We start from the raw sequence: 16,620 nt of genomic DNA on the forward strand, positions 1-16,620 counted from the left end.
CTGAGGACAAAATCATTACAATGATTCACTCTAAAATATAAAAAAGTTACGTCTCTGCAACATAACAAATACAAGTATTTCTTAAACATCCCTAAATCGTACACTACAGTGTGTTGAACTTCTTTCGCACCGTACATAGCCATTAGCAGAGTCATTGCTCGCTTGAATCAATGCCGGTGAGCTGCCCATCTTACAGGCAAGGATCCCTCGCTTTACGACATGGGTCCTCGTTTGACGCACAGGATATCTTTGAGATGTGTTCGTCCATCACCTGTTTATAGCCTGAGCCAGCGGTCGAAACTTCGCATTCACATGACGGGGCTGAGTCCATAGGACAACCACTGTGGGGGGGGGGGGGGGGGGGGCCTTCACCCTAAAGTAGTTCTCATTTTATCGACCGTCGAGAGAAAATAGGCTGAGTCACCCTCCAACTAGGATTTGAACTCGAAACCTTCTGACTGCAAGCTGCTCGCTCTACCGCTGAGCCACGTGGCCGGGTTTGTGTAAATGTCTCAACGAAAATAGACAGGTGGACGTATTTCAGTCATTGCAATGAGAAGGATGCAACTATGTATGAAGTTAAACGTGTATTGCATCGTGTGTGTGTGACTAATGGTGTTTTTAATTTGATGCGAGTTACATGCAAGTTAAAGCTCACATTTAAACAGTTCTAATTGTAAGTCTAGAATAAGTATATGTTTATCTATGAACTGGTGACAAGCCTTGTCTGCTTTATCTCATATTTAGCATCACACTCTTTCGAAAACTACAGGAGTATGGGGTTGTTTCAAATGTATTTGTATTCAATGTCAACATATAACTTGCAGAATCCCAGGATACAATATCAGAATCCCAGCATATGATGTCAGAATCCCACAATATGATGTTAAAATCCCAGAATATGACATCAGAATTCCAGGATAGGATGTCAGAAACCCAACATACACATTTTATAGGCACATATTCTTTGGGTCTTTTCAGTAAAGTCACGTTGATAGTTTGAAAGATAATAACCTACCTACGTGACTTTACCGAAAGACCCAAAGAATATGAATTTCTGCAGTCACGAATGCTTTAAATCAAGATTTATAGGCACATGTTGCAAACTGAAACAGTTCACAATTATATCGCATAAAAATTGGGGATTCAAAAATAGAAAAATGTTGGCTTTCGCATTTTAAAGCCACATATATTCGAGTCTGCGTCCTCGGAGACCAGCAAAGGTGGAATGTTTACCGCTCCTAATTGTGGGGGGTAGGGGCAGGTGTGGTATGAATTGACCATTTTGCTTTTTAATATGCCATCTAGAAATATGCAATATTCCGATATGATTTGAAGCTTTCGTGACTGCAGGAATTTCTCTTTGGTTCTTTCGGTAAAGTCACGTAGAAATAAAAGAATTAAATAATAGAATACGACGTTTCGATTGCAACACAAGCAATCGTCATCAGGTAGAAAACTAATCTAGTGAACTTAGAAATACAATGCAATCATCCAACACAGAGAGTCGGCTAACACAACAGTCAGCACCTTACCTGGTTGATTACGTTCACCCAAAGACTGCTAAATTTGAGAGGCAAAACATAGACACGGAGACACACAGACAGACACACAAGCAGAGAGAGACAACACAGAGACGCACAGAGAGACACACAACATAGACACACAGAGACCCAACGCCTCTGTGTCGAGGCCTTAAATAGAACGTAATCACTATGATACCTCCTTTACCAGTAACAAAATATAGTAATAGGTTTTTACCCTTTTATCTGGTACAAAAACTAACACCTTTATACAAGGGATCATGTTTGCAATAGCCACAACACAAGCAGTCAAAATGCAAACAAAAAGAAACAACTCTGATAATGATAATGACATGCACTGTCCTTGAAGTTGATTGGTCCACACCCGAGACAGTGCTGGCTGTTGTGTTCACCGACTCTCTGTGTTGTATTGCATTGTATTTCTAAGTTCACTAGGTTTGCTTTCTACCTGATGACGATTGCTTGTGTTGCAATCGAAACGTCGTATTCTATTATTTAATTTCTTTTATTTCTACGTGACTTTACCGAAAGAACCAAAGAATATTCCAATACTTTGCACTCCTATCGTTTTTTTTATTGTTTGTTTGTGAAACTTTCTGACCGACCCCTACTCGACATATGTGAAAAAGAGCTTCATAGCTCATCAGATTCCTCCAGTATATATAAATAAAAATACAGATTCTGATTCTTATGGAAATTTTCATATGCTGATGGAAAAACATCAATTTCTCTCAAATTAATTTCAGTTGCCCAAAATCAAAGACGTATGATTTTCCAATTGTTGTTATAAATCCAATATATTTGCGACACATTTCATCTTTATATCCCTTCCAGAAGGTAATTAATCAGTTACTGAGTCATTTGTCAACGTGCTGTATATAGTTCAGTCAATACCAGGCTGAGCTTTAATTTAGTACCCAAGTATTTGTTTATTGATATGATATTGTGTCTACAGTCATTGCTAATGATTTGATGTTGTAATTTATTGATTGAATTTTGAAATAACGTTTTGCTCTTCCCTTTCTCAGAATCTCTGGTTTAAACGGAGTCTATGCCAAACTTAACGACACCATCAAAACAGCGGTGGTGACCAAAATCAAGGAATTTGTGAAATCATGTAAGGAAGTCACGTTTGAATTTCCACCACAAACTGTGCATGTGCGATAAGTAACATTCTTTCTAGATTTGAAGCTTTCGTGACTGCAAGGAACCATACTCTTTGGTTTTGTCGGTAAAGTCACGTAGGTGAAAAAAGGAAAACAAATACATTTAATCACGACGTTTCGGAGGCAACACAAGCCTCCGTCTTCAGGTGGAACCGTCACAGCAAAAATGACTGTAACAGGAGAAGGGAGCTCCAAGAGGACACGACCTTAAATACTGGCTAAGGGAAAGGGAGGAGGAGCCAGAATGGGCTGTGGGGAGGGGGGGAGTCCGAAACATTCCGCCTATTACAGTAATACGACGCTGTCACGTCGTTTTGCAAATACGTCGTCACTTTATGAATACCACTATCCGATGTTGGTCGCCTAAACACCACGCAAACGTCGCTGACGGCTTCGTCCGTCCTGTCTCGTTGTTCGTCACCTCTGAGGCCTTCGCCTCCATCCTACTTACTCTGTAAATCGCTTCGATTGATGTCGTTTCGATATTGGTCGCCACAACTTTCATGAATGTACGCCCGCCCCCCCTGATGTAAACCGGTGGATTATTGAACTTATTTTCCACTGATAATTATGACTGCAGGTATTGTGGTCTATGCAAACATGACTCCTTGTAAAAAGGTGTCAGTTTTGTTGCCAGATAGAAGGGTAAAAAAACAATTATCATATTTTTACTGGCAAATGAGGTTCCAATGGTGTTATTTTCCACTGTTCACGTGAGCTGTGCTGGGGCTATGATGCATTTATAGGTTGGTAATTTTTACACATTCTTAACTTTTCCCAGTATTCTTGGGAACCATTGGCTAAAGTATGATTTTCAACTTGTAGTCAGCCAATCTCTCTGCCCTCATCCCTATGAAGAAAGGCCATTTATAAAAAGGCATTATCCGGCTGTATATTTTTGTATTATAAGGCAATGTTAATCATGTATGCCCTTAACATGTGTTTTATTTTTGCTTTAACAGCTGCTAGTTGCCCAATTGATAGCACCCAACTGATAACAGGGTACTTTATGGCATTCACGAAAAATATCACCTATGCCGAAATCGTTGATGTTTTACCATCATTTGACGCCGTAAGTATTGTAATTCCCACATTGAATCAGCATAAGAATCTGCTCAACATGACCATTTACATTTTTTAGCCAACCGTGCTAATCGGAGGTGTCTCATAAGCAGTCAGGCTCGCTTGAATCAATGCTGGTGAACTGCCGATAATGTGAATAATGTGATGTCAGAGTTTTTCAGCAACATCATGGAACAAACAAAACAGGTGACAACAAAACAAAGGCCAAAATAGAACTACACATTTTTTTATAACATTATAAAATACATTGCGATCGAACACGTTACGTTCACACATCCTCCCCGAGAATGTTATCAGGTAGTACTGGGCGTTGTTGGGCATGATGTCCAACGTTTTGCTGTACATTCTGGAAGCTTCCTCAAGAAATGAGCTTCCCTATGAAGCTTTCAGAATGTGGAGAAAAACGTCGGACACCGTGCCGAACAAACACGCGGTACAACCCAAAAACACGACGGGACGCGATACGACACAATCGTCAACTCCTACGCAGGTTTTGTACGTGATTTTGACAATGATTTATGCGCATTTGTTGTTGTGTGTGTGTTACGTTTTCTTAGACACAAGTTCTCAGTTCTCTCACTGTCGTGCAATTGGCCGATTACGCTGCCACAGACAATGTGCTGAATAACACAGCCAAACTGAATCGTACCTTGAACACATTTAACTACGATACGCTTGGGCCATTTTTGGACGAGTTCAACGTGAAGGTATAAATGCGATGGCACCGCTGCATTGTACAAAGATGGGAAGCATGCACATTGTTCGGGGGTTACGAAAGGAAAGAGTGTTTTTTTTACTGGAGGAAAGAGGAGGTATTTTTTTTTGCGAGAAAATGCGAATTTAAATATATAAAGATTACAGCCCTGTGTCAATCCACTGCTGGATGAAGGCTTCTGGAAGCCTTGTAGGTCATGGCAGTTGATTGATCAGACATCACCACGATGGGCAGTGTGGGTTAGTGAAGGCATGGGGTGGTCCAGGATTGGTTCGATGTCATCCGCCTCCGTTGTTAGCCAACCGATTCATAGCGCAGTGCGCTAACCACTGCTCCAACGCTTCCCCATGTTTGGGGTCAGAAGGGAGGAAAATAAACTTGCAACAACAGATGATGAAGAAACCTCTCTGGATAATGATGAAACTCAATATGTGGAGGAGAATTGAAAGGTCTTGATTGAAACCTGGACTTGGTTAGGAGAAGAAAGCTCGCAGTGTGAAGACCGGAGGGAAGGGAGTTCCAGATATTTCGGAAACTTGCCCCTGAATTACCGTTTTGTCCCACGAGGCCATGGATATTCTTGGTTCTTTCGGTAAAGTCACGTAGAAGGGAAATAATAAAATAATGAAAATAAAACATAATAAGATAAAATTCTCACGACGTTTCGGCCACAACGCAAGCAGCCGTCCTCAGGTGAGCAACAGCGCTGTCGGAAAGACAGCGTCCTAAGTTCATTAGTTCATTAGGACGCTGTCTTTCCGACAGCGCTGTTCTTCACCTGAGGACGGCTGCTTGCGTTGTGGCCGAAACGTCGTGAGAATTTTATCTTCTTATGTAATTTTTTATTATTTTATTATTTCCCTTATACGTGACTTTACCGAAACAACCAAGAATATGAATCCATGCAGTCACGAAAGCTTTAAATAGAGGCCGTGGACATTACCATTAAATGACCACAAATAATGCAACCTGTGCCCATTTGTATCACAGGCAAATGGAAAGACGGTGCCCAAGGCTTCCCAAGATGTTCTGATGCAATTTGCCTGGCTCTTTTTGGGTCCCACCCTGCCCACACTGTCCGACGAGGACGTGAGGAAGTGGTTTGTGGCCAGGCTCTCTCCACACGTTCTCCCCGGCACCAGCAACGTAGACGTGGACACAATCCCCGTGTCACTTTCCTGCCCGGCTTTCACTACCATGTGAGAATCACACGAGCGTTACATGAGCGTCACGTAAGCGTCACAGTGCAAATGATGGCATTCACACTGACATCCAAGTTTTTTTTTCAATATTAAACTTGTAAATGTACTGCACACTACAAGGTCACAATTAGGAGGAAGATGCAAACACAATAATTAACATTCAGACAAATTGTGTTTTCAGTGTAAATGCAAGTCGTTACATACAGCACCAACCTCCTGATTATTCAATTAATCTCATGTTACATAGGGGGCGCTGAATATTCTATTTAATTACCCTTACCTAAATCTTCTTCTTTAGTGCTGCCTAACGGCGTGTGCGACTTCACGATGATATTGGTCCCGGTCTAGCACGGCGTGTAGAGTTTGTGCTGTTGTTAATTGTAGCCATGTTTTGATGCTACTGAGCCATGTCGTTTTTGGCCGTCCTGGTCGTTTTTTCCCTTCGATTTTTCCTTCCAGGATTTGCTTTAACAGCTGGTATTTGTGGTCGTTTCGGGCAATGTCGTCTAGGTAGTAACACTTCCTGCTAATGATGGTCTTCAGCAGTTGCCTGTCAGTGCCCATATCTTGCACAACTTGTGTATTGGTGGTTTTGGCTGTCCATGGGATTTTCAGCATCCTTCGATACAGCCACATCTCGAAAGCTTCGAGCCTTTTTGTTGCTGTTGTTGTCAGTGTCCACGTCTCTACTCCGTACAGCAAAATTGACCAGATGTAGCATTTTACCTAAATAACTAATCCTTTATTTACATGCCAGCAAAAGGCTTTCCTTGGTTTGAGCAGGGCCAATCTTAACTTACACCAGTCATAGACCAGTTATTAAGGATGGAATGTATTCGTATCACTAATTATTTTGTTAAGAGCCAAATAGTTAACTCCTGCAGATCTGTGAGTTAATGTTCTATTCTCAACTTGATGAGAGCTTTGAACTTCAGACCATATATCATAAGTCCTTCCAGTGCGGTATGGGACATTGGGCAACACAGCTTCTCCGCAGATTTCAATCATCAAAATTAAAATGACCCTCCCACTCAAAAAATAAATGCTAACCAATGGACATGCGACGCACGACCGCGGGGATCCTCATGTCATTTCCTGCAGATGCCTGCAGTCGTGTTTGGCGTGGGCTTGAAAGAACACATTCCCAGGTCAATCGGGACCACCCCAACTTGGCCTACAAGCATTCGCGAAAAAAAAAATGTGATTCGTAATTTTTGTAACGAGACTTTTGTTTTACCCTTGCAGAGTTGGGAGCTTGAGTGCCGTCTATTCTCAACTCAACGAGACCGTTAAACCACAAATGGTTAAAAAGATCAAGAACTTTGTGAAGCCAGGTAGAGAACTCTGCGAACAAACACGAATTATTTTTGCGAAGAGCGGTTGTGTTTTCATAACTGATTTGTTTAATAATCAATCATTCATTTATTCAACAGCTGTCGCCAGTTCCAAGTGCACACCTGCCATAACGAGCAGCAATCTGCTCACTGATTATTTTGGGAAATTCAGAGACAATGCCACGGATGCTGATTTCAAGGAAGTCTTACCTTCATATGCTGCGGTAAAAATTCCTAACTTCAGGCATTGTAGTTTCAAACAACGGATACGCTCAGCCTTTGTATAATCTACCATTGTTAACAGTTCGTTACATGTTTGAAAAATTTCGAATTTAAAGCTTTTGTGGCTGCAGGGTTTTGTTTTCTTGGTTCTTTCGGTAAAGTCACGTAGAAGGGAAATAATAAAATAATAAAATAATGAAATAATACATAATAAAATCCCTCTCCGTAGAGGAGGGATTACCGAAAAAACCAAGAAAATGAATCCCTGCAGTCACGAAAGCTTTAAATCGAAATTTAACCGCCTCTACCGTGAGGGATTTTATTATGTTTTATTTTTATTATTTCCCTTCTATGTGACTTTACCGAAAGAACCAAGAAAATGTTTTAAAAATTTTGCTTATTGCACAAGTACAATTGTAGCTTATAATATGATTTTCAGCTGCATGGAAATGGTCAAATATGAAAAAAACCACAACTGAAAAGTGTGCAACGAAGCATGTGGAATTAAATCGAGAGACAGAGGAAAATTAAAGTAGAAAACATACGCAGATGAATGATATCACCCAAACTATTCTTAAAAGCAAGTGGGCTTAATTATGTGGAGGCCGCGTGGGGAGACTTGGATAGGGCATGTTGCAAGAAGAGATGATGGACGATGGTCCAGGAATAATAACTTTCATTTGCAGTTTTAAGTATTGCCTTACCTGTGCATGTGCTTTTCCTCTGATGTTGATAACTATGCAAAATGCTAATACTGTATTCATGATAGTCATATCCACACATTTCAATGCACCCTTTAAAATGATAACTGACTGGGTAGCCCACCAGTATGGTTAAATCACCAATTCCAAATCCCAGTTGGGACTGGACTTATCCATCCATTGTCATCTCTATAAGTTGAATTTATTCAGAACCAATTCTAGATTTGAAGCTTTCGTGACTGCAAGGATTCATATTCTGTAGGTTTTTTCGGTAAAGTCACGTAGGTAAAAAAATAAAAATTAATAAAAGTAAAATAAAAAAAAAATCACGACGTTAATTTACGTGATACAGCTGTCGTGGCTGTGACGGTTCCACCTGAAGACGGAAGCTTGTGTTGCCTCCGAAACGTCGTGATTTTTTATTTTATTTAACTTTTATTAATTAATTTTTTTTTTACCTACGTGACTTTACCGAAAAAACCTAAGAATATTATTCAGAACCACTTGATCTGAATTTAGAGATATTTTAGGTTATGATTCACGCGATGCCCTTTCTTTGTTTTTTGTTGACCACCCAACGCCCGAGTCAGATCGCTAATCCGAAGGAGCTGGGAGACTACGCTGCGACGGACACCGTGCTGAACGACGCCCCCAGCCTGGCAGCAATCTTCCCCAAACTCACTGACCTCAACGCTCTCGGACAGTTTCTGGACGAGTTCAACCTTAAGGTGAATTATCTCCACCAGTCAAACATTCAGAAGGAATGTCTTGGTTAAATGAGCACTGAGGCAGCACGCATCACCTGCTTACAGCCCTCAGAAGTGGATTCCACATGCCCATGGCGGGCGTGAGTCTATCCATAGGACAACCACAGCTGACTTACACATATTCTTTGGGTTTTTCGGTGAAGTCACGTGGATAGGTTCAAAGAAAATAAAAAAACTACGACGATCACAACACAAGTGAGCGTCGCATTTTTTTGTTATTTTCTTTCAACCTATCTACTTGACTTTAACGAAAGACACAAAGAATATAGTACCTATTTTATTTACTCTAGATGAAATAGGATAATGGGCTGAGTCAACCCCCCCACTTCCAACCTGGATTTGAACTCAGAACCTTCCAATTGTGAGCCGCTCACTCTTACACCGATCCACCTGGCCAGTGGCAGCTCGAGATTAGGATCTGGTAAGGCCGGGCTCCACTTGTGAATGGAAAAAACAAACAAACCCTGAATAAATTTCGATTCAAAGCTTTCGTGACTGCAGGGATTCATCTTCTTGGTTCTTTCGGTCAAGTTACGTAGAAGGGAAATAATAAAATAATAAAAATAAAACATGATAAAATAGTTCTCACGACGTTTCGGCCACAACGCAAGCAGCCATCCTCAGTTGTGGCCGAAACGTCGTGAGAATTATTTTATTATGTTTTATTTTTATTATTTTATTATTTCCCTTCTACGTGACTTTACCAAAAGAACCAAGAAGATGAAACCCTGAATAACCTTTCCTGTTCATTATAAATATTAGAAACTACACATACATCGTTCGGTCCCCCTTTACCCCCCACTCCCCCATTCCCCTACCCCCCGAGGGGTTCGGTACCCCACCATTGTATGATGTCCAACGTTTCACTCCGCGTAGTGGGAGCCTTGTTCGGTTCCTGAAGCCGATCATTTTGATCACAGGCGGCAGGAAAGACGGTGCCCAAGGCCTCTCAAGCCGCCCTCATGCAAGGGGCCTGGAACAACATGAACAGGAGCTCCGCCGTGAAATCCTTCATCGATGCGGACGTGAAGACGTGGTTTGTGGACCGGCTGTCTCCACTCATCCTGCCGGGAATCACGGCCGCCAACGTGGCTGATCTTCCGCTCGCGATGAACTGCGATAACTTTGATTTTCTGTGAGTAACTTAAAGAACATGAATATGCACGCTAACATATGTGGAACTGGTGTCTGATGCATGCTGCGTTTCTACGCTTTTGTTTGGCGTTGCTGTAAGATGTTTGCTGCTGCTGTTGCTCCTGCTGATGATGAAACAATATTGTTACTTTTGATTCTTGACCAAGTGATTGCCATTGATGATGATACTGCAGCTGCTGATGATGGGCGAAGTGATCATCATTGGTGATGAAGAAGACGGTGATGATGATAATGCTGCTGCTGCCACTGCTAGTTATGTTGATGGTGTGGTTGCTGTTGATGCTGCTGCTGTTGCTGCTCATGATAACGGCAACACATCTTATTTTCAGTGTTGGAAAACTGGATGCTGGGTTGAGCAGTAACGATACCAAACAGGCGACTTACCAGTGGATAATAAGTTATCTAACTAAAGGTATGGATTTTTGAACGTTAATAATTCTCACTCGATTGCACATTCACCAATGCATGATCTACACTACTACTTACTATAATTACTGGCAAATCTTCTACCACCACCAAAGACCACCCCATATAGAGTGTTGGGGAAGTGTAGCCAGCATCACACCTGGCCACGTTTCTCTCTCCCGTGCTGATGTTTACACATCTGCAGTGGTGGCACGGTGGTTACATGTTCATGCATTAATATGATGTTTACACATCTGCACCGGGTTCTCGTTTAAAGCTGAGTCGACTTAGGGAAGGCTCAGGGTGAGTTCCGATATCACTCACAACTAAAATAATCCATGGCCGGGAATCGAATTCAGGTCATATAATATTGCACAAACCACCGTGCCACCACTCCACTGAAAGTTCAGACTTGGCGAAATTATTTATGCTGTTGACATTTTCCAAATACATTCAATTGTAATACTAACTAAGCCATACTTAAGCCGTATTGCATTCACAGGATGGAGTTTTTATATATTACATGAACTGCTTCGGGAGAGTAAAGAAGTCAAATTTAATTGAATGACATAAACGTCGTAGGCAGGAGGAATCTCTGCATTGATGGACCGTAAACAAAGCGGCGAGATTTCGATGTAAAGCTTTCGTGACTGCAGGGATTCATCTTCTTGGTTCTTTCGGTAAAGTCACGTAGAATGGAAATAATAAAATAATAAAAATAAAACATAATAAAATAATTCTCACGACGTTTTGGCCACAACGCAAGCAGCCGTCCTCAGGTGAAGACCAGGTCTATTACTTCCCTTCTACGTGATTTTACCGAAAGAACCAAGAAGATGCTTCGGGAGAGTAAAGAGGTCAACTTTAATTGAATGACATAAGCGTCAGAGGCAGGAGGAATCTCTGCATTGATGGACCCTAACAAAGCGGCTAGAAAATAAACTCAACATTGTTGATGTTCGGTGCATGTGGAGGATGCAAACATTTTATCGGAAAGATAGATTGGGTAACTTTAAATCTGAGAAAGATTGAGTTGTACACTTTACATGTTTCTATATCTGAGGCTGCCAAACAGTTTGATGCTTTAGATCAATGGATCAGTGTGGCTCCCCTTGCCAAGTGCTGCACTGAATACGATGTCACGTGCTTAATTTCAGCCAAAACTGTCCCGCAATGTTGTTGCTTGAATTGCATTGGCAATGAAATAAAATAAAATTAGTTTGTATTTGCTTTTAAATATGTTTTGTTTGCTTACATGTCCATGCGTTAATATGACACGTATTTTTTTATATGATTCTAGGAATACAGAATTATATAAAATAGTTCTGATTGTTATGGATCAGCGCTCCTTTTACTGTTATAGAAGCAAACACCTTACTCAGATAATCTCTACTCCAGGCCAGCCTGTCACCGGATAATATGGAGTGAGAAATGAAACCATGATTCCATCTCAAATGATACGTAACTTGTGATTCCACAGCCAAAACAGGAACGCCGCCACCATGCTTTGCAAATAAGAACAGCTGGATTGTTGACAACATGGGGCAGTCTTTCCTGCTCTCGAAGCTATCTGACTTTAACGGGTTTGTCCAAGACACCACACAGGTAACTTTCCACGATCAGTTAATGGATGTTTACATAGAATCTTTTCACACCAATTTGAAGACTTCTCAGAGAACTTTACACGGGATAAAGTGAAGTGAATGCCCAACACTTAGCCTCGTGTAAATATACAAAACATTTAGTTGAATATATAAACAAAGCGATGTACCCGAAGCAATATAATGTAATGTAATAACAATACAAATGTATCTAGTATTGCAATTACAACCACGTAAAAGCAGATACACAGCTCACCTCATCTTGTTGCATAATATTACAGATATTTTAGTTTCACATATAGTGTTGTCATTCATGCCAATTGCATCTCACAACTGCCGAGGAACAACAACATAGCTGGAGGGCAGCAAGATGGTGAGCCGGCACGCACAGTTATCCAAGTTCTGCAGTGCTCTATATATATGAATATGTTTTAGCCAATTGGTGGGCGTTTATACATGTGGGCGAAACAGGAGCACCTGGAGAAAACTCACCACACGTGCGGAGGGGAACCGCTATATCCCGTACAGATCGCACACGTGACATGAGGAGATACAATGGAATAGTGTTTGCTCATTTGCTAATTTACTGCTGGATGCGGAATTCCCAATGACCATACTTAACTCACTAGTCAATGCAAGTCAGTTAGGGGGGAAAACCCAGGACTGGTCGAGATATAATTTACCACTGATGTTAACTGTGGCCAGGAATCGAACTTGGCTTTGCCTTAGTATACTGCACTCAATAGCTGTGACACCGCACTACCCCTGCAGTAAATATAATAATAAAAACCCAGCAAAGTTTCAGTTGCCTACTGGCTTAATTGCATCACTACTGGCATCGTGGCCTCCACTAAAGGGAGGTCGAGAGAGAACCTATAGAGGGATTTAACCTATCTCATGCTGCTCAGGCGTCGTGGAAGAGGTGGGCATACCCACACATTAGGCGACCGCGCACGACCTGCCGTTCCACCAAAGATGTTGAACTTCTTTCACACCGTACGTAGCCAAGTGTGCTAATCGGAGGTGCTGGGTGGACGGAAGGCAGATACGGCAAATGCCCTCATTGCTTCAATCGTCGCAACCAGGAGATCAAACCGAACTCCTGTAGTCATCTGCGAATTGCAAGTCAGATACGCTCACCGTCACACTTGGCGCACATTCTTGCACACAGCAAACTAACATGGAATGGATTTTGCGCAGCGGAAAACGTTTGTTGTCGACGCCAGCACGCTGAAGCTGCTCGAGACACCGAACAACATGGACATGGAGTTGAGGCGCTACTTGGTGCAGATGATGAACGAGAGCAGTTTGCCACTTTCCAGGTGAGACACCTCACAACGTTGCCTCTGTATGTACGCATGTTGAACTTTTATCGCACCGTACATAGCCAACCGTGCGAATCGGAGGTGCTTTTGCCACAAGGCTGTGTGTGGCAACTGTGGCGATGACTTAAGTCACACTTGCGTGTAAATATCTTCAGCGGTAAAGAAATGGATGATTTTTCGATTTAAAGCTTTCGTGACTGCAGCGATTCATTTCTTGGTTCTTTCGGTAAAGTCACGTAGAAGGGAAGTAACAAAATAATACAAATAAAACATGATAAAATAATTCTCACGACGTTTCGGCCACAACGCAAGCAGCCGTCCTCAGGTGAAGAAACAGGTCTGTCGAGAAGACAGCGTCAGACCTGTTTCTTCACCTGAGGACGGCTGCTTGTGTTGTGGCCGAAACGTCGTGAGAATTATTTTATTATATTTTATTTTTATGATTTTGTTACTTCCCTTCTACGTGAGTTTATCGAAAGAACCAAGAAAATGGATGATTGTAGAATGTGCGTGTGAATTAAATGTTAAATAGTTTAGCCAAAGGCCAACAGTGTCAGTTCATGGCAAATCACCATCAGCGTTTATTTATAACTCATATTAAAGGTTTTTTGGGATTATTTGCTGACAATAATGTTCATCACATATGCACTGCTTGTTATTGCATTGAATATGCATCTTCATGCACGCGTGCGTGTGTATGTGTGTGTGTCTGCCGGATCAGCGTGCCGAAGCCACTTCTGTGCACGTACGTTGGAGAATATGGCAGCAGCCTCCCAGTTGCTTCGTTTGTAGGTTTGGAGAGTTATCTCAGCAACTGTTTGAATTCCATCACACTTCCCAGAGATAAAGAAAAGGTACTTTTCACCTGCATATAGGTGTAGTGCATACTACACAAGTATGACATTCAGTCAACTTGCTGCTACCATGGCTTTCCCTCGGCTGCCTCTTGGGATTGTTGTCGTCTTGATTTGAAGCTTTCGTAACCGCAGGAATGAATACTCTTTGGTTCTTTCGGTAAAGTCACGTAGATAGAAAAATAGCGAATTGATTACGACGTTTCGATAGCAACCCAAGCCATCATCTTCAGGTGAAACAATACAGCAGGGCGGACTGCTGAGGCAGGAGAAAATGTAGCGAGTGAGCTACTACAACCAGAGGTTATATAGGTTTGTGGTGGGTACAACCCTCTCTGAGTTGCATTACATTTCTAAGTTTGTTATCTTTTTTTCTTTTTACTCTCAATCACCTTGTTCCCTCTGTCAAATTAATTAGTTGACGTCTACTAGCCTTACGTTTGCTAGCCTTACATTGACTTGCAAATTCCATCTCTAGCTCCGCCCACTTACCCTTGGGTTGTACACACCACAAAAAGTCTGTGTATGTGGTCAGAAGATTCAATGAAACGTCTATAACCTCTGGTTGCAGCAGCTCTCTCGCTACATTTCCTCCTGCCTCAGCAGTCCGCCTGCTGTATTGTTTCACCTGAAGACGATGGCTTGCGTTGCTATCGAAACGTCGTGATCCGTTCGCTATTTTGCTATCTACGTGACTTTACCGAAAGAACCAAAGAGTATTGTTGTTGTCGTCATCGTTGTTGACAATGATGGACTCGCTGGACTGTGGTTGCGTAGTCCCTTGGGCAGTGCTATGCAGTTACTGCCTCCTTTATCTCGCTTCTGCTCACATGTTTCCTGGCCCTGACACCCTTCGCCACCGCCCCCCCCTTCATGTATTCCCTTTGTAAAGCATACTGATCTGCGAGTGCATTGAGATTGCATTTAGGGGGCCGTGGTAGCGAGATGTTAACAACCTCACCTGGTATACACGAGGTCGTGGGTTCGATCTGGATCCTCACGCGTGTATATTTGGAGTTTGCAGTTCTCCCTGTGGTCGCGTCGATTTTTCTCCGGGTCCTCCGGTTTTTCCCTCTAACATTTAGAAACATGAGTTTAGAGTATTTGGCTGCTATAAATTTCCACTTGAAAAGCCACTTCGTTGAGCTATCATTTGTGGCCAGGTTTCTTCTGAAAAAGAGCTACATAGCTCAGTGGGCCTTACCTGGTAAAATTAAACATAGTTTAGATAAACTCAAATTGTCATTGTTGCTGCTTTATTTTTCTGTGAAACTAGCTATAATTTAAATGTTGATGAGAAAAATTGTATGTTTTTCTAAATCACTTATTCAAATTTACACGGAATCACTGTTTTTTTAATCACAGCTTTTTTGGCATTGCATCAGTGCAATTAACATGTCGCGGTCATCAAATCGAAATAAAATTTTACACGCTAAAGTAAAAAAAAGTAGGAACTACGTGTCATTGCAAAATGCATCTTAAAAATAAATCTATGCACTTAATATGTTTACGGTATTTGATTTGTTACATGTACATGTAGAACTCTCTTAATGACCACCCCTATTAAGGACGAATCACTTAACGATCGGCCTCAATAGAGCCCAATGTGTTCGGTTACCGATCATTCCCCTGTTAACAACGGGCTGACGACGAGCACGCGACCGCCAATTTCGGCCAATCAGAGAGCTCCAAAGTGTCTGACCAGGCCACTGCCAATCAGCGACGTCCATTCATGAGCGTTGGGGCATTGTTTCCATTTGATGCTATCGGAACGAATTACACCTTTAACATGTATTTCCTATACTCGCTTAACAACCAAATCACTTCACGACCGGTTTCGGGGAACCATTTACCGTCGTTAAGAGGGCTATACTGCATAGCCCCGTTTTCAATTCACTGATGGATGAGATTCTCCCTGACATTGCGTTGGTCATGGGGGTTATTTGACCATACTTCACTGCGCTGGTCAGTGTGAGTTGGTGAAGGTGCAGAACGTAGACAAGGGGAGCTTAGAGTATAGTACAACTATCTTGCATCACTGCCCTCTGTTGCCCACCACATAGTTTTACGGCAGCCTATAACAATCTGTTTGTGATGGTAGGCACCCATCCAAAGCGCTATCCAGGTTCAAACCAGCTTAGCTTCGAAATAGATGAAATTGGGTGAATATCAGACAATTTGATTTGAATCATATTTTGCATATGGTGTGATATATTTGATTGCTTTTTGTATTTGTTGGTATTTATTTTCTTTTGACCCAGGTCTCTCTTGAATAACATACTTTTGTTTTTCGATTAAAAGCTTTCGTCACTGCAGGGATTCATCTTCTTGGTTCTTTCGGTAAAGTCACGTAGAATGGAAATAATAAAATAATAAGATTTTTTTTTACTTTATTATTAATAATTAGTTTATTATGTTTTGTTTTTATTATTAAAAAAATTCCAAAATAATAATTTTATTATGTGTTATTTTTATTATTTTATTATTTCCATTCTACGTGACTTTACCGAAAGAACCAAGAAGATGAACATACTTTTAGTTTCAAA

At 41.5% G+C, this 16,620-nt stretch overlaps 1 protein-coding gene across 1 annotated transcript in view; it reads left to right on the forward strand.

Moving 5' to 3' along the window:
• LOC133353496 (otoancorin-like) overlaps positions 1-16,620 on the forward strand; it is a 41,710-nt gene that overhangs the window by 286 nt on the left and 24,804 nt on the right. Inside the window, exons 2-13 of the mRNA XM_061569781.1 lie at positions 2,573-2,661; positions 3,673-3,782; positions 4,351-4,500; positions 5,499-5,707; positions 6,956-7,044; positions 7,144-7,268; positions 8,558-8,695; positions 9,655-9,869; positions 10,219-10,301; positions 11,775-11,899; positions 13,096-13,217; positions 13,942-14,074. Coding sequence (XP_061425765.1) covers positions 3,720-3,782; positions 4,351-4,500; positions 5,499-5,707; positions 6,956-7,044; positions 7,144-7,268; positions 8,558-8,695; positions 9,655-9,869; positions 10,219-10,301; positions 11,775-11,899; positions 13,096-13,217; positions 13,942-14,074 — 1,452 coding nt within the window. The 5' untranslated portion in view covers positions 2,573-2,661; positions 3,673-3,719. The remainder of the gene's footprint in view (positions 1-2,572; positions 2,662-3,672; positions 3,783-4,350; positions 4,501-5,498; positions 5,708-6,955; positions 7,045-7,143; positions 7,269-8,557; positions 8,696-9,654; positions 9,870-10,218; positions 10,302-11,774; positions 11,900-13,095; positions 13,218-13,941; positions 14,075-16,620) is intronic.

The sequence above is a fragment of the Lethenteron reissneri genome, chromosome 44 (genome assembly GCF_015708825.2).
Source record: "Lethenteron reissneri isolate LAM-NWPU_2019-01 chromosome 44, ASM1570882v1, whole genome shotgun sequence".
Lineage (NCBI taxonomy): Eukaryota > Metazoa > Chordata > Hyperoartia > Petromyzontiformes > Petromyzontidae > Lethenteron > Lethenteron reissneri.